Genomic DNA, 19,587 nt, shown 5'->3' with positions numbered 1-19,587 from the left:
TGTGGGTTAGGTTACGTACAGTATAGAATTATTTAGAATTAGAATTACTGGTTATTACAGATACACATGTACCCTGAATTCAGTGGAGGACAAAAGATAAAAAATGCAAATTCTCTCCTTCAATCCAACCCTTCACTCTAATGATAGTCTCAGCAGCAAGCATACACTAATTTGGGCTTGAACATGCACTTTACCACATACCAAGGCTGCTAACTGATTCTGAAGTGCCACATCTGACCCCTAGATCAGGGATGGGCAATAAAGAGAGACTGCAGGATGTCACTTCACTCCAGCAGATTCCTCTTCTCCGATTTAATTTGTGCTAATGAGCTCTGTCTCAAAAATCCAAATCCAAAATCTCCTGTAGCTATTTAATTGGGTTGAAATCTGGTGACTGCGAATGCCATAGCAAACGAGACACATCATTTTTATATTCATCAAACTATCCAGTTAGCATTTTGTGTCCTGTGTGAAAGAAGAGCATCTGCATTAGTTATGTTTCGCCACTCAGTTATTCAGTTTCCTTTGATTTGTCACCTGTACTTAAGTGAATGACCCATTTAATAAACAGTGTTTCAATTGACAAGTTGCATGTGCTTCTACATGTGCATCTGTACCGTGTACTGTGTGTGTGAGTTTATATACAACCCACATCCACCCAAAGGCCTTACACACGACGCCTGTTCCAGTAAATATGGAGGAACTGTCTGCCTGAGACATATTAGATGGATGATCTACACACACACACACACACACACTAACGCACACACGCACGCACCCTAACCTGGTATTTACTATGTGTATGACTCATCCTGCAGTGATTGCCTTTGTTTCTCGTGTCCTCATATATTAGAAAACTACCTCAACATGCATCCATCCACACACACACACACACACACACACACACACACACACACACACATTACGTGCACATTATGTGCATAGTCACTTTCAGAGGGATGAGTGTGAACACATGAATGAATGAATGAATGAATGAATGAATGAATGAACAGAGAGAGGAATGAAGAGGAAGCATAGCTGAGCCGTTAAATTCCACATGTACATCCGAAGATCAAGCACACTGTGGACACGCACGCACATACACACACATCAGAAAATGACTCTCTTACTGACACACTTCCACCTTCCAAACACTGACACACATACACATACAAAAACATTGCACTACTGCTGAAATGACTGGCAAATGAATGATTTACCATAAAACATTTTCTCTACATCATGTCATTGTAAAAAGAATATTTTGGGGTTTAATGGACAAAACAATCTATCGGAAGATGTCCTCTTACTGGTTACAAATACTGACACACTCACCCTTTCTAACCAGACTGCACACTAAAACACACACCGCTGTAAGACAGTCGCTCCACAAATGCTCATCCAGGCCTCGCTCAGCAAGTCCTCCTGTTGAGAGTGTCTGGATGAACGTTTTAGACTGAAGATGACATTTCGGATAATCCCCAGAGGGCCGTCCCAATCTGGATTCTGCACTTCCTGAGAAATGACCTTTGACCTTATGGCGGCATCCAACCACATGATCAAAACCATCCTCAGTGACCCAAAGGTCATCAGCCTCTCCTTTGGTCCCACACACAGAAAAGTGAACATGTGTGTGAATATGAAAGACAGAGGGAGACGAAGAGATGCACTTCAACATTAACTCAAACCAATTAAGCATCAAAGCATCTTAAGTCAACCTAAAACTGAGGCAGAGGAGGAGAAGGAGAAGACAGACAGGGGCTAAACTTCCCCTTTTCTCTTCTAGCATCATCTAACCTTTTCTCCCATTCTTCACTTTCATCTTGCTACTTGGAACAGTCAGAAAATAAACAACTTCAGCACTAAAAATAGACTTCAACTTGTTTTCCCTTTTCACAGACTTGGCCTTCCAACTGTCCAACTTTCCTCATCTATCTCTAACCTTCTTCTTCAACTTTTTCTCTTTAGTCCTGCCAAACCTTACATCTCTTGCCACCTCTCACTACATCTCTTTATACCTAGCTACTCTGTCTTGTCTCTGCTGTCTCGTTCTCTCATTTTTTAGCCGTCTTCCTTTTACTCTCTACCCCCCCCCCCCCCCCCCCACACTCCGGTTTTCTCCCTGGTCGGTGGTGGGTCTTGACTACAGGCCTCATGCAATAGCACATGCCTCCATATTTGGACACGCTGATGGAACCGAGGGATGAGGCTCTCACACGATCCTCCTTCAAATACCCTCCCAATCCTCCCTCCCATCCATCCCTCCCTTCCCCCTTCCCTCTTTTGTGCCATCATTTTAGTCCAGGGAGTTCCTTGCTCTCTCCCTCTCTTGTTTTTCTCTACCTCCTTTATCTTTTTTTTTTTTCTTTTTTTTTTTTCTTTAAATCACAGTCCAGGGAATTAATAGAGCTTCTATGGGCAGTCTGGTGGATCAGTGAGCATGTACAATGTGGCCATGAGTTCTTATGTTTGGGTCTAACACAGGACCTTTGTCACATCATCCTAGCATAGGGTAGAGTATTGAGACCAGGTTCTAACTGGAACCAGCTCCAAAAGACTAAGAAATGTGGAACACAACAAGAAACAATAACACTCACTGATTTACAGCTGCCTAAAATCTGCTGAAAGTAAAGGTGATTTTTAAAATTTTTCATACACATTCTGGTTTCTTTTTGTGCTCAAATAACATGGCATAAATTTGAACCACGACTCAATCACAACAGATTGATAAGCAGAATTGGAATTTGAATCAATAAAATCAAAATTATGCTCAAACACTAGTCCCCCTCCCCAATGCTCATCCGTCTAATAAAGACAAAATGCTTAAAGAACACATATGTCCCTTTTGCAACATCCATCGTCTCTCCTCTCTATAGCTCCTACAAGTTTGTGTTTGTGTCTCTGTGTGTGTGACATGTATTGCAGTGGGTTTACAGGAGCAGTGACGCACTCCAAGTGTCATTGCGTCACTCTGATGAACACACGCATGCACACACACACACACACACACACACACACACACACACACACACACACACACACACACACACACACACACACACACACACACACGCATACTCACAACTGTTAACACAGAATTTTAGTGTTTCACTTCACAGAAGCTCTGAGTTTCTCTCAGGGAATCTGTCGATCAGCAGCAGAGGACAGTCCTTGAGCAAGAACTGACCAACCTTGGTCCTGCTGCAAAGGGGACACTAATGACGACTGGCACGTCACTTTGTTTTATGCATGTTCACACACTTGGCCACATATTAACTCAACACACACTGGCAGGTTAACAGTGTATTGTATTAAATACGCATATGCAGCAGGCTCAGATATTTATTCTCCTTATAAGGCCTTATCTCCACATAACATATTTTTAGGTGAGCACAAATGTGCTTGAACTGCATAGTCTCATTTGAGTCATACAGTCGTTGCATGGGGTGATTCATTCTGCTGTATGACATGGATTCACAATGCCCCTCATCAACCACACACACGTGTACACACACATGCACGCACACATGCACGCACGGACACGCACACACACACCACACATACACCTCCCCCACTGCCCTAAGCTAGACTGTGGGAAATCCTTGGGAAAGGGTTATGACCAGAAAACATGCTCCTTCTTCTCTCTCTCTCCCTCCCTCTTCTCTTCCTCCCTCTCATGTCACACAACTCTCTCTTTCCACAGACCACCAGGGAACAGAACTTTACATGCTTTTTATGGTACGACTTTGACTGATACAAGTTTTGAATGCCAGTACATGTATTTTTAAAAAGATATCTCAAATAATGATGAAACGCTGCATCAGAAAATATACATCCATTTTCATGCTAAAAACATTACTCATTTGCAGTATTTTATCTGAAATTCAGTGGTTATTTTGAGTCTCACTACTTTGCATCAATATTCAACACTTATTCAGGGAGAAATCCATCCAAGCATAGGTAGAGATGCTGGTATCTCCACTTAACTTTGACTCAACTGACCAGGATGAAATGAAATGACAGGATGTATCATAGGTAATGTAAAACTCTCTCTCTCTCTATGCTCCTGTTGTTACTCTACACCAACAAATACTGAACAAAAAAACTTCATGTTGGTGCTCTGTCTCCAACATTAAGTTGGCAAAACGACTGACTGAAGTGGGCAGGCTAAGGAAAAGTGGGTATATCTAGCAATAAGGTCCTTTGGTAAACAGGCAACTCCCCTCTAGAAAGTCATTACAGACTATGACTCCTGATGAAGTCACACACACATTGTGGGGGAAGGCAGGAAAAAACACTGATATAACTCCCCTCCACCGCATGAAGGACCCAACTATCACCAAAAACAATGAGCATATGGTCAAACACAGATGCATCCTTTTTATAATTAATTTGATAGATGCATAAAGGAAAAGTCTAATGGAAAGGGATGTTTTCCTTTAAAAAACTTCACTAGCCTACATATTCTGTGATTTTGTCTGGACTTTTGTGTGGGACACTTTAAACCTCTGGTTTCAGACATAATTGAACAGTTAAATAAATACATACTGTAAATGATAAAAATGTCACTGCATGTCTTTCAGACTGTTTTCTTTGCACACTCCTTATCTATTATTCACAGCAGCTATTCAACACAGCACCTCCAGCACTGTAGATGGCATTCACACACACACACATCAGCTGCTGTTGCCACATTGACACATACAGCTGTCACAAAAGTGGAATTTTAAGGAGCTGTGATATTACACACATACAAATGGGATACAAAGAACTAACAATATTCATGCACTGCAGAAATATGTGTGCAAACCCAAAATAAAAGTTTACAGAAAGCCTTGACCCAGCCTTGAACCACACACACACTCGTGCACAAACACATTCAGTTTTTGACCTGTGCTATGCTGAGAGTCATGCATTCTGTGTGAGCAGGTCAATTAGTAACAATTTGGCAGGCGTGTCAGGTAGGCTTTTGTCCACAAGAAGTAAATTATCAGGACTGTCCAGAGTTTGATGAGAAGTAATGTGTATACCAAGATAGAGTCCAACATTACCAACATTTTCCCAAAATAAATTTCCCTGCAGAAGTTCAAAAAAGCCACTTATGGTGGCCTGGTGGTCCGAGCTGCTGCTTACCACATAACTGCAATGTCCGTGACTCAAACCCAGCCACAGACCTTGATGAATGTTATCCCCATCTCTCGCTCTCCCTTCTAACAATTCTTATCTGCCTCTGTACTGCATACTATGCATTGAAAGTAAAAAAGCCCACACCGATAGAGCATTGAATTTTTATTGTATTTTCACACAACTTGAGTGTTGATGCAAGCCGACTTTATCAATATCTACTTAATGATGAAATATTTTTGGGGTATTTTAAGCTACACATTTCTCTCTCAGGTTCAAAACTACTACATGGCAGCACATGGAAATACGATGCAAGTCACCCTCCGTGTAATAGAACAGCAAATGAGACCAGGTAGTGAGTGAATCCACCTGTAACAAGTCCCATTCCAGTAAATCATTACATGGGTTCATGTGGCCATGATAAAGGCTTCTGCGATAATAGTGTCTCTTAAATACAGGGAACACACTCGTGTTGTTGTAGTGTTTCATTGAATGACTTGCCTACTAACATACAAACTATAAGTAACACACACACACACACTCACACACACACACACACACACGACTGGACAGACCTGTCAAAATAATTAAATACAATATGAGCAGGTGACTCATCTGTTTGGAATTCAGTTAACTACAGAAATTAACCCAGAGTTCTACCAGGAATAGCACAGTGTATTGCATAGACAGCAAACTCTCTGGAAAGACCAGTCAATTTATATATATGTGTGTGTGTGTGTGTGTGTGTGTGTGTGTGTGTGTGTGTGTGTGTGTGTGTGAGCGCATGCTGCACATCTGCAATCTGACTAGGACAGGGCTGGGCATGCTTATCAACACTGAACACGCACACAAGAACACAGTTGACTCAACAAATTCTTGAGCAATAGGAATGACAAACTTCTCGTGAAATATTTGGGGTGGATGAATAAAAGGAAGTTGATTAGACAGCTGTGTGGGAGACAATGACTGAATATTACTACAGATCCATTAAGAGAAGGAGATGTGGAGGATAAAAGAAAGTGTTCTTACAGGTATATTAGGATGTAAACGAATAGAGAGCAACTGGATTTCTATTAGGAGAAAAAGAAGAAAGAACTATCTGCAGAAAGCTCCAGCTATCAGAGCGATTGGCCTCCCCCTTATATTCTGGAGGTTTGCTTCATTAGTTAGTAGCTGTCACTGTTAAATTATGATTTAGTGCCAGATCTACACAATCCTTTTTCTCTCTGGAAGAAACACACAGCATTAATGATAACAGAATTAGGATGTACCTAATATAATAATGCAGAAGAGCATAATGCCGGAAATTGTAGCTCCAGTCCTGTGCAGTATGTGTTTGTGCAGCACTGGAAAGTCAGTCAGGTGATGCTTTTTCCATCTTTGAATTTTCTTTAAAGTTTGTTATAGTAGCTAGATGACAGTTTTGTATAGAAAATGTTTGTGTTACAAGTTACCTTTGTCTGTCATCATTGTGCACTGACATATGTAGAAGCTGCTAATTTCCAAAATACTGAATGAAACACACCCTGACTGGAAAGCATATGACATGCGTCAGAAAATGTTTGTCAGTAATGTAGAATATATGCAATTTCTAGTTAATGTGTAAAAAATTTAAAATAAATAAATAAATACATAAATAAATAAATAAAACCAACCATGTGGTCTTTTTAAAACAATAACCACCAGTTTATAAATGTGTGATAGACTTAGTAATCAATGTTGTACTATGAATAATTGTCTGAAAGACTTCAACATCTGGCCATGGGACATTTGAAAGTTAGGCTTTTGGCAAATGCAGGCACATGTACAGTGATTTTAATCGATTGGCACTGTCCCTATAAAATTAAATAGAAATTCTTAAAAACATTTTAAATCAAGTTTTTTTATCTGTTGCTCTTAACCGAGTTGCTCACAATAAGTGAGGTCTTTTATATTTCTAGTTTCTTTCGAACAAAGAGAATAACTATACGTAGCAAGAGCAACAAAAGGTACCAAGGCAGAACAGAAGAGAGCTCTACATACAGAAACTGACTGCAGTGTTTTCCCTGTACTGTATACTGTCTCAGTCTGTCTTGGACTGTCACAGTTTTACCTCAGCTGCCACCAAATCCTAAATACAGTAAAAAAAAAAAAAAAAAAAAAACATTGAAAAATTCGATTAGATTGATCCATATCACGAAACAAAGCACTGCTTTAGTGTCTATTAAACGTGGGCAAACACACACACATAAAATCAATGTAATCTGTCCCAATACTGTCATGGAACTGAAGAGGTGTTTTACAAGGCAGACAAGTCAAATTTCAAAAAATTTCTTTCTACCAGTATATTATCACCATCAAGACACATGAAGCCAAGTTCAGACACTGCAAGATAAAGTGAGTGATAAAACATGAACCCTGGTCCTCATTAACTGCACCCTAGCACTCTTGCCACAGAGATGACTGCCACTCAGGATAAAGACTTGGGTTGCAGCAAAATGTTGCTAAAACAAATGAAACAACAACCTAGGTGATTTCCACTATAACATTCAAAATGTATGATCCATCATTAAAAATCCATTTTTATCTTTCTTTTCTGTCTCCTTCACCAGTAAATCTATGTCTGGTTATGTGTATGTCTGTTTTTACATGCTCTGCTCTGATGCTACCGGACAGCATTTTTCTTTTCATTTTGTTATCATACACACAGCCAGACGCAGAAAGAGACACACAGACACACTTGCAAGACCAGCTAGTCAAGTGATTACAGTTGACCTTTGAACCTTGTAGTGACAGTGATTCTGAGAACCAGTGATATAAGAGTCGCAGGGGCGAAGCAACACCATGATGGGTCATAGGCCTTAGGGCAACTGTCTCCTCTCAACTTTATACAGAGCATCGCCCTCGCACAAACACACAGACACACAGGGACGTGAGATGTGCTGTATGTATACAAAGAAACAGAGGATATGTTTAAGATGGTGTGTGCGACAGTGTAGTAGGAAGGCTATGTAAAAAAGCAGAGGGAGAGAGAGAAAAAGGGTAGAAAAAGAAAATGAAATATGTGCACACAGGGAGTTTACTGTAGAAAGAGAACATCTAAAGGCCTAAATTAGTTTCTAAGATCTGTGCTCACCTCTCAGTGATAAATCTCAGTTTAAACATGTGTATATATGTATATAAGCCACAAAGACTTTCATCAGTCTATTTTGTTTTATGTCCTGGATGTCTTATCTCTATGATAAAAAACACACACACACGCACACACTTGGCTGCAGTGCTGCTGCTCTCATTGACAGGTGAAGATCTGAGGAGGCGAGGCAGTTATAATGCAGCAGAGTGAACAAACTTACAGGTTTCTGTCACTGCTGTGACTCTTTACTGCTCACCTCTTCAATCTCCCATGTTCTGTAATAAAATCTGAGTCCACTAAAAAACAGCATATAAACTTTGGCTGGAGAAAGTAAACAAGTAATACTGCCTCTCCTCTGCTGCCATCAAGGCCCTCTGGTGCAAGAGCTAGTTTTAAGTTGTGTCAAAAGAGCTTTTCATAAGTAAAGAAATCATTCAAATTAATAAGATTATTAAGTTTGTCAACTGAGAATTTTCTGATCATCAGCCAATCAATTAATCAAGTGGAAATTTTGACTTGTCATAATACGAGAAGCACAGGTGTTACTAAAAATATTAACAATGGTTCTGTTCCATTCAAGTGTCCAAGGAAGTCATGACAGTGTGACAGTGAGTCAGCATGAACAATACCAGGACCCTGAAACTGAAGCAGCTAAATGGAATTCAGCCATCATTCATTTTATTATATACACCTGTGCTTTTCCTTCTGTTACGTGTCAAGATGTTGTCTGTGAAAAAGGCCTGCTGTTAACAAGCCTGAATAAATGTCACATGACATAAATGAGTGAGGAAAACTTCACTGTCAGAGAAGTTACTGTACGTCTTGACCTATTCCTTTGAAACTTTTCACATAAACTCATGAATGTATATATTTGGCGCTTATATCACAGTCAAAGAAGGTAGTGTTTTATATTGATCTACATGAGGAATTGTCATGATGCATGGGAGAACACAAGAGAAAAGAAGGGATTTTCATTGTCCTCAGTATTGACAAGTCTATGATAAAGCATATGGTGGCTGGAAAACAAACAAATTTTTCAAATAAAAATGATCCAGCTGGCTAACACATATGTCACTGATGTTTGAAAATGAGACAGTTACAAATAACTTTACAGGAAAAAAGTGGATAGAGACAAATACAGAGTGGAATATCAAAGCCCATGACCCACTGGGGCTGGCCTGCTTATGATTAAGGATCTGCCATTTGCTGCCGCATATTTAGGTGACACATTTGATTTAACGCAGATTAACCAGCCTGAGGGCATGGACTTCTCACTGCAACACACTGCACTGGAATACATGATACATGCAGACATGCACCACACACAAATATGCACACACAGAACGTACCTCCAGTCTCACACAGATTGAAACCGACAAGGTGCCAGTGTCACTCAATGATACCATGAGAACAGGTTAGGGTCCAAGCCTTGAGTCTACAGATGTACGACATCATACTATTCTACACTGCAAAATACAAATCTAGACAGTCTAATGCACACACAGGCATGTCTGGAAACTCCACAACCTCATTTCCCCACGCTACAACACTCAACAATGGGAGCCTAAAAAGGCATTAATGCAGCAGATACAGACAGGACAAAAATCCAGGGCAGAAAACTGCAGTACTTGCCACCTGCAGTGAAATACAAGTGTGTTTGTACGCTAGAAACAGAAAGAGACATGGAAGGACTGGATTAGAGAGGATGGAGGAGACACAAGCACTCAAGCAGGTGGACTTGTAACAACCAGTAACACAAGTGAAATTGAGATACAAGGCCAAACAGGAAAATGGAAGATGTAAAATCATAATCTCTCACTGGGAATTAATGCATGTATGATGTGAAACAACCCAACAGCATTAAACAACAATGTGAAGGCTTAAAACTTAAAGTTAGTTAGGGATGAAGGAAGTGTAGGCAAGAGAAGAGTGTGACCATCACTGGGTCACCATCTAAGGATATACGAGTGAGAAATGCACGTGTTTCAACGCAATCCAATGATCACCTAAACAAGTGTGTATTTGTTGATACCTTTGGTGAGACATCTAGTGACCCAATGAGGCACATTTAGTTTAGTCAACTAATGCCATTTATACACTACATGACTTGTCAGATTGCTGTGCTGTTCACACAACACAAGTTGTCTTGTAATCTTGTAATCATTTTGGTTTGCACACTACATAACTGATCAGTGACAAGGGGTTACATACTGAGGTCTTTCATACAGGAGGAATCTCCAACAACTCTGTCTGGTCTCCAAACTATGTTCAGTCACGAAAACATATGTTTTTCTGCAAAAAAACAGTAAGAGTTGTTTGTGCAGTGAAAAAACAAGAAGAAAAAGAAAAGAATATGGGTGAGAGTGGTTCGGAATACATGGGCTCTCAGTGGCTGTAACTCGTTGCTGCCAGTGCTGTGCATGAACACACCAGCAGCATGGCTAATGCTGGCAATTCAAACAACGCAATTAACAGTAGATCGTTTTTTCTTAGATTTTAAAAACAATCTCTGCCTGTGATTCTATAGTACTGTAGTATACAGTAATTCATTTTGTTTGGGAAGTAGCAATGATTGGGAGTTGGGAATGGGGGTTTATTTTTAAAAAATTAGCCTAGCAACAAGCAGTTGGGCAGACTACACTCCTATTTGTCCCTCTCACTGAATCTGGGGCTCGGCTGCCAAAGTGACAGCAACAAATTCAGCCACATTTCAACAGGTAGCTGCTACCTCAAGTATCCAAGGTGTGTAAACAGCAACACCATCTCTGCTAGTTAGTAAGTGATAGTTAGTGGTTTTTGCTTGTGTCTGCAGTTGAACAAAGTATCTTCAGTAAGTACGGTAATAATAGTTATATTTTGAAAGCATGAGTCCAATTTTATGTCCCATTGTAATTTTTCATTTTTATTTTACCTTTTTACATTTTAGCAACTTATTCATAATATTTTAATTTCATGAAACAGATTGTGGATTTGATATGCAAGTACACTGTACCAGTGTATTTTTCAAGTGCTGCAAGCCTTGAGAATATTGCTTATTTTGCCTCATATTTAAACCCCTCACTGCATACCTGTATAATTAATGCATTTGTCAACAGAGCTATGACTCATCTCTTCCATGCATTGCACTGTGATGGGAGATTGTTTGTGGCTCAATCATCCCGCGCAATCCATTACATAGATCACTTCGAGTGCATTTCTGAAACGACTACTCGCAAACTACAGTATCTTACCAACTGGCAGCATTCATGGTCAAACAAAGCTTGGTTTGCCCAGTTCTTGTTTAAAGGAGAGCAGGGCAATGGGTGTTCAGGGACTAACAGAAAGCGAAAGGTTGAAAGCACACTATCTGAGGCGAATCATTCAGCCTGCTGGGGGATCTAGAGCAAAGCCTTGACTAAAGACAGACAGACAGACAGCGCTAAAGCAGTGTTACACAACAGACCACATGCACAAGCCTGGGTGACAGGTGAGAGTCTGGGGCAATGAATGTGATAACACAACGAGGATAAGGACAAGCAGAGGGAGAGATGTGGAACGTTAAAGGGAAAGATATAAAGACAGACAGAGGGAAGTGAAGAATGAAAGAAATACAACAAATTATCAGTTTATCACTCGAGAGACAGTCTGTACTGAGAATTTATAACTACTGTGCAACTTCTTTTCAAACCAAATAACTGACCAGGTATTAACTGCTGTTTGTGAATTTTAAATGAAATGGAAGATTGGCTTCATGTACATTTGATAATATAATAGATGTTTGATAGTAAAAGGAAATAAAACTAAAAATAGAAGTGGCAGTGAGTCCAGTGATACAACAATTTACAAACTTCAAAGAGAATGGATTTGGTTTTCAGAGGGAAATATGTCTAAAATAGACAAACAAAGGGTATTCTGGTGGTGTGAAAAATAAAATGAATCAATTTCAGATGAGCAAACTAACATCATGAACACCTACAAAAAACACATTTCTCCAGCTACTCAGTCTCCCGTGCAAAACTGTAGTTACATCACTCAGTACGTGATTCTGACTGTTGATTTCTCTCAAAATGAGACCATGGGGTCGATTTATCTACAAAAACCTGTGCCAAACTCTCTTTCTCTGTGCTACAGAAGCTAACTGTTAAGGTCATCTCTTTCTCTGAGCAGGAAACTGTGGGTCTCTGTTTCAGCTGGCAACTACATGCCACTCTCCCCTTTTCTCTCCCTCATCAAAAGCTGCATGTCAATATCTCACTCTGTCACTGTTCACTAGTCTGGAAATAGAGAGTGATGGCACCATTTAGAGCCAAGTGTGAATATACTCTGACATAAGGCCTGACAATAGAACAGACAGTCTCTGTTCGCAAGAGACCTAAGATTAGACGGTCCACGAGGAATTCCCTGCTGGAGAGATTAGCTCTATTGATGCTGCTTTTCACAGAGTATTGAGACAGACTGAATGTGTCTGTGTGTGTGTTATGACAAAGGTCCAATGTATTACCAGAGCTACAAGTGATGTCTTAAAAAAAACATAACTTGACGTAACCAGCAGCAAATCAGCAGAAACCAGAGAAAAGCAAATCTTGGCCTTTGAGGCTGTTCCCATCAAAAACATTTATTTTTGCTAGGTCATTTGATGAATGACCTTGCAATCTATTGTAACCCCATGCACTAAATGGACGGTCTGCCTTTTAAGTTCACTGCCAAGTACACAGTTGCCTAAATTGCTGATCACCACTGAACAACAAATTCCTTTTTTCCACTTCGCAAATTGCATGATCCATGCATCGACAAGTTACAGACAGTCAAGTCAAATTTCTTTCCATATCTTTTACCAGCCTCTGTCTGGTGTCTGTCTAGTCTCTGCACCATCCCCCTACTATTCCTATCCTACAAGTGGCGGACACAATATGGTGATCAACTGTTTAATCCAGTGGAATCCAGTACAATACCTGCCTCAGAACAGTAAAGCCAGTCAGCCCTCCTCTTACCAACTGTGATCTCTTGCTCCAACATTCTGGCCAACCACAACAACAAGCCACAAACACAGTCAGAGAGAGGAGGACAAACAGCCTAAGGAGGTGATACACTTCTTGTATGGTTCAAAACTGTGTTTAGTCCAAGAGGAAGCCTGATCTGTGTAGCAAAATGGACCTTGTTTTTTTCCAAAAAAATAAAACTTACAATTTATGCAAATTCGTATAAAACCTGCATAAGGAAATTATGTCTTTTTTGAGTTGGTAACAAAATGACATTAAATGTATACTGATTGCTCTATGTTTCACTTTCTAAATTACTTAAATAGGTTTGTTGATGTTGATCTAAACTAAAACAGGTCTCTCTTCCTGGTGCTCTAAACTCTTGATCTTGTAGCCTGATCTGCTTCTGTTTGGTGACTGTTTCAACAGGAATAACTGGTCAGATAACATATTTTAGTGCTGTCTAGGCATGCAGTGACCCCACTGAACCCTGCTGACCATGTTCAGACAATGTAGACATTCAACCTTTATCATGTATATGTATGAGTTTATTGAAATGACATGGCCTCTTCTTATCATGCATTTTTTTCAGCCTTTGCTGTACTCTTCAGCTTTTTATCATAAGTCCAGTGTTCAGCATGTTATCACAAGCTCACTTAACTTTGAAAATAAATTTACAGGTACTTTTTGTAATTGCAAATTTATATTTTAAAGTCAAATCATTAATCAGTGGAGCCTGTGTCCAAGACCGGTGATTCTCTCTTTGTAACTGCTTTGAATTTCTTTAATATCTAACTACAGTACACCGACTTTCAGTTCATCTAAAAAAAAATGTAAAAAAAAAAACTCATATGGTAGTCAAACGTGAACAGCCACTTACCTTTTAGTTTCTCCACCACACTCTGCCCAGCTCTCTCTGCCACCCGACCATCCTCCCTCTGGTAACGGTCATCCAGGAATCGGGCAGTGGCTTCTGACAGGTGGACCTTTCCTGCCACACCCAGCTGCTCCATCAAGTTAGCCAGATTGACATCATTTGACCACACATCGAACTTGAAGCGCTTCATTCCCAGGATCCCACACAGGACGGTGCCCGTATGGACACCAACACGCATGCTGACAGTCTCACATGTCTCCTGACAGAACTGCTCGATGGCCTGGATCATGCCTAGGCCCATCTCTACACAGCAGTAGGCGTGGTCCGGTCTGGGCTCAGGGCACCCTGCTACGCAGTAATAGCAATCTCCCAGAGTGCTGATCTTCTCACAACAAGTTAGTTCACAGAGCCGGTCAAAACGTCCAAACAGGTCATTGAGAAGCCCCACTAAGGCTGGTGCTGACTTATTGGCAGACATTTTGGTGAAACCCACAATGTCTGCAAAGAGGATGCTGACAGGCTCCATGCGTTTCATGTTGAAGGGCCTGAATATTATCTGTCCACGGGGGATGGAGGTCTTCTTGCGTTTGTGATTGTTGTGAGGGTGATTTTTGGGGTTAATGGCACTTTGGGCTTGTGAAGCTCCACCACCTCCCCCACCACCCACTGAGACAGCCGAGGCAGAGCAAGCACCAGAGGAATAACGCTTGCCAGAGTTCTCACCACCGCCCTCATCGTCACCCTGCTTCATCAGCTCGTCTGCGACTCGCCGTGGCATGACTGAGTGGATCATGCGTTCCTTCAAGGCCTTCTCCACTTCTAAGTCTTTGCCATGCATGATAGCCTGGCCCACTTTGAGGAAGGTGCTGCGGGAACGCACCTCCGACATGATGAACAGGTGGATGCCAATGACATGGGCACACAAGTGGAGCAGAGCCTTGGCTGGGCCCAGCCAGCGGAGTGGGTCTCCTTCCCAATCAGAAGCTGAACCCTTTAACTCTGTTTCCCATCCCGTAGTGTCATAACTCCTGTGAAGCAATGGTAGCCATCCTAATAACTCAAATAATATAGAATAGAGGAGTCCCAGCATCACTGAGGCATACAAACGGACATGGAGGACACTGTATAGCAGTAGCAGAACCTCCATACACAGGGAAAAGGTGCCTACAGGGGAGATGCAACGGGTTGAAGGTGGTAAATCATCTGGTGAGAGATATGAGGCATTCCCTCCACCAGCCCGCTCCAGCTCAGTGTAACCAGCAGTCTGAATCTGTGGAGCTAAGGTTATGGCAAAGGTGACCGCTATCAGGAACAAGGAGGTTTGGTTGTACAGCCGTGTGTAAGGCTGAGTGAAGGTGAATAAAAACAGGAGGACTAAGAGGACCAAAAAGGAGGCTGTGGGGGCTAGGAAGGTCATGGGGTTGCAGCGATCACTGTTGACCCCAAAGTACACCCCCCAGAGTACAGCCGCCACTGCAAGGTAGAACAGGACATAACGGAAGCGCCGCTGTGTCTGAGGAAAGCACCTCTCTTGGCATGCCTCTTCCAGGATGGGGGAGTCAAACTTGGGGTCCCAGCATTGCGCAGCAGAGCGTTCGAACAACGGTGGCGCCTTCCTTTGCACCCTGGAGGTGGAGGTCACGGCTGGTCTGGAGTCTGCCGAGCTGCAGCTGGAAGAGATACTGTATTTGTGGAGGTTAGGGTTCGTTTTACTCACAGCCCCATAGCTTCCAGCTGCTCCTGCTCCACTGTTGGCAGCCCTCAGTGGCTCATGTTGATGCACGTGTGGCGCGCTGTTGGTTATCCGCACGGTGACGGCGCCATCCCCGCTGGAGTCGCAGCTCACTTCCGTGCCATGCATGAGAAGCTGCCGGTGATGTTGCAGAGTGGCCATATTGACTGGTGTGACGCGGAAACGAGGGGGTGCGGGAGAGGTGTTAAATATTAATATAATATCTTCTGATGGCGCTCAGGCAATTACACGCGGTGCGTGGGCGCCGTGTGTGCACATGTGGCACGGAGAGGGGGGAGAGGGCTGCGGTGAGAGTGACGGGCAGGCAGACAGAGAGGGGGAGCGAGAGCAAAGGTGTTTGTTGGAATAATCACACTGCATGAATGGTGAGCACGGCACAGACGTCTTTGCTACGCACACAGCAGCCTGCACACTCACTCACACAAGACGCGCCGTTCCAGTTTCTTGAGCAGTTCATTATCCGACCCCGGGTTTGCGTCAGTACTCACATTACATGTATCCTTCTCCAAAGAGGCTCTGGGTTTGAGCCCGGCTTTCTCTCCAGCTGCGGTAAAAACACTGTCATCACTCTTTCTGCCTCCTGAATTGAACATCCTTCTCGGAAAGGACTGGTTAGTGATGCAACGGTTTTTTATGCCTTCATCAAGTCAGTCCTGACGTTACATGACTGGAAATTACCTCTTCTGGATGTGCGCAATATTTCGATACTGCTGACATGACAGAGTCAGACAGCTTAAGGAAGAATGCCCAGATTTCTCTTCATTCCGAAATAATTATGTCTGCGTGGAAAAAACAGCGTTCAGGTCCAGGGCTTCATTGTATGAGCAGATACAGATAAGCTATAGGCTGTCAACAGTTGGTGTTGTGCACAGCAAATGGCTACAAAAGTTACACCGTCCCTCTTATCTCCACAACATGCGTGACAAATGGTCAGTTTATGCGTCCTTTCCCTTTTTAAAAACTAAAACACACCCAAAGTCTTGTCCTTATGGACAGCTATTGCTGAAATAAAAATGTGTGGACATCATAAAGTCGTAAAGCATCAAAACTACATTAAAAATATTGTCAAAAAAGTATTAATCTGCCCTCTCTTAAAAAAAGAAACATTCTCGTTTTACATTGATTTTATATGCTGTGAATATTTTACACAAAGTAATGCCAACCCACAATGTGACTAAACTGTTAATTAAGAAAACAAAGTGGGTGATCTGTAATTAAGGAGACTTTACCTTCCTCTACATCCCTTCTCATGTATTGCTCAGTGTCCTAAGGATTTACATTGTTTATTCTCATACATTCTCCTTCCATCTTTATTCCAGCGGGCCCTTGCAAATATTCCAAGCTGAGTTATTTTGGAGCCCTGTCCAGTCCAAGAATCAGATCATAAGAGGCCTGACAGGCAGGCCTATTCCCACGGATCCAGCCCCGTCCTTTCCTGAACTCCCTCTCCGGATCTCCACCGTTTATTCCCCCTCTGCCTTCCAAAGAGGGGGTCGGGGAGGGGTATGCGCTATTCAAAGAGGCGTAATCCGAAAAGAGAAGCGCAGAAAATACCATCCGCTGGCCCAAATTAGCGTAGGTTTGCCTCTGCTGGGAGTGTCTGCAACTTGTTGCGCGCAGTTGGCAAAACATACAGCTATGAGGAACAGCCTCGGTCGGAACAGGCTGGTCTATAAATAGTGATGATCAAAACTCTTGCAATAACAACACCAACGGTGTGTAACATTTAAATGCTTTTCTTAAACTTATTCTGTGGAATATCAGGAGCGCTTGATACAAAAAAAAGTAATACTTAAAAATCAAGTCGTAAAACGCGTGCAAAACGTCAGCGATAGGCCCCCTCTCGCTTCCAAAAGCTCCTAAACTTTTTTCCCAGGCCGTATTTCCTGCGTTTGGAGAGGAGACCCAGTTAGGAGTCTCTGGTTATTTGGAGCTGAGGCTGGATTTCCTCCCCTCGCATTCCCCCCGGAGCAAAGAAGTAGAAAATCCCCAGAGCAATAAAGGAACCCCCTTTGGATGTGTCCTCGGTAGGATTATCAAAAACCGCCCCCACCAAAGCAATGTTTCCTTATCTCTACCAATTCCTTAGGTCTGGATAGCTCTAGTTTTCGCTGGCATGCATGTGTCCAACAAACACAACACTGTGCGCTCTGGCTGTGGTGCGTCCTCTTCCGTCCGCCGCTGGTTGCCACCCTTTTTCCTCCTTGATATATCTCTCTGCTGGAGTTGGGGGCTAAATAAAAACAGACCTACAGCGGGAGTTTGTGGCTGCTTTTCCGTCTTATCCGGGCGAGCGTACTATCTCCACTCCTGTGGCTGCCACCATCTTCGCTGTGACTGGGTCGGAAATCCTCCCCCAGCTGTTGTGGCGGTGCGGGTTGGTGGGACCAGCCTGTCAAGCGAACCAAAGTTTTAAAAAACACGGTTTCCGGTCTTGCCTTTCAAGAAGGCCAATAAGATAGACTAGTTAAATATTTCAACCCGTGACTGTACACATCGCTCGATCTGGCTTAATAGAAGAAAGTGGTGGCGAGAAAACTGCAGACGACAGGAAGCTTTGAAATGCGATAAACTGTTTAGTTGGTTAGAAAACGATACCACCAGTTTCTGTCGGTTAAAGCCCACAATAAAAGCCAAATAGTAAAAGCTAATAAGTCAACTAAATTATTACATTTAAAATAGCTAACAGCTATTTACTAATATTACATCGATCATGCAGCCTGTTATTTAAGTTTATAAAACTTTTATTAGTTTATTTTAAAAAAGACGATAGGCAGTTGAACTACAAAATAGCTTACCATAACACGTAAGAAATAAATAGCTATATTTACAAACAGTTCACTGTGTTATTTTGTATTTCCATTTAATTTAATGTAGCTTTCAAAATTATTTATTCGTGACAGTTAACGCAGATACGAATGACGGTTAAAGCAAGATAGTTGCTATCTCAACTATCTCAATGATAAATTAGCTTTGTAGCTTGTAGAAACACGGACTTTTTAAATATATATTAATATGATTCATATTTTTTACTAACCTCTGTATACTTACATTAGTTTTTTAATTGAAGACAGGTGTCCAGACCGGATATAATTTAGCAAAAAGTCGACGTGTCTACACAGTCTTCTACAAACTAACGTTAATCTCTCACACAAAATGAACTAAATTGTGAAGTTAAAATGTGAGGAGTACCAAAGTAAGATAGAGAGAAGTTGGAGCCTTTAATTTGAAGGCTTGCTGTATCTATCTGGTTGTCTCTGTGTAACTTGACAGTCGATGGTTGTTTTGGGTGTCTAAAGTGGATCTACGTTCATGACACATTGCCTTAACGTATGGGTGGGGGGTGGGTGGGGGGGGTGTCACTTGGTGACTCAAGGTATCAGTTCATAGTCATTCCTGTTTCCTTTTACTCTAGTGCAGCTTCACAATAAATTAGTTGGGTAGGCACTTATTAAGGTAAACTTACTGACTAACCAAATAACAAATGTAAGTAGCATGGGTTAGTTAGTTTGATAGCTATTGGATATAACTGGCTCCACTTCATATAGTTACAGCATTTGACATCACAGGAGTGTAGCCTTTAGATATGAATGAAAAATTTTACTTATTTATTAAAATAACTTGAAAAAAACAAAAAAACAAATTTGTTATTGTTTACCCTCTTCAGAATATATATAATATGTTCTATTTGTTGTTTTACTTCTGGTATCACACCTGCCAAATTTAGCAAATGGTAGGAGGACAGCTCAATTTGCCCCTTGTT

The 19,587-nt window shown here is 41.6% G+C and overlaps 1 protein-coding gene across 1 annotated transcript in view; it reads right to left on the bottom strand.

The window, feature by feature from the left end:
* The window catches only part of adcy9 (adenylate cyclase 9), a 39,552-nt gene extending 21,346 nt beyond the window's left edge, over positions 1-18,206 (bottom strand). Inside the window, exon 1 of the mRNA XM_056371990.1 lies at positions 14,075-18,206. Coding sequence (XP_056227965.1) covers positions 14,075-15,965 — 1,891 coding nt within the window. The 5' untranslated portion in view covers positions 15,966-18,206. The remainder of the gene's footprint in view (positions 1-14,074) is intronic.
* Between the last annotated feature and the right edge of the window lie 1,381 nt (positions 18,207-19,587).

The sequence above is a fragment of the Seriola aureovittata genome, chromosome 3, assembly GCF_021018895.1.
Source record: "Seriola aureovittata isolate HTS-2021-v1 ecotype China chromosome 3, ASM2101889v1, whole genome shotgun sequence".
In the NCBI taxonomy this organism is placed as follows: Eukaryota; Metazoa; Chordata; class Actinopteri; order Carangiformes; family Carangidae; genus Seriola; species Seriola aureovittata.
The sequence above is the reverse complement of the archived record's forward strand: the minus strand, read 5'-3'. Positions and strand labels throughout refer to the sequence as shown.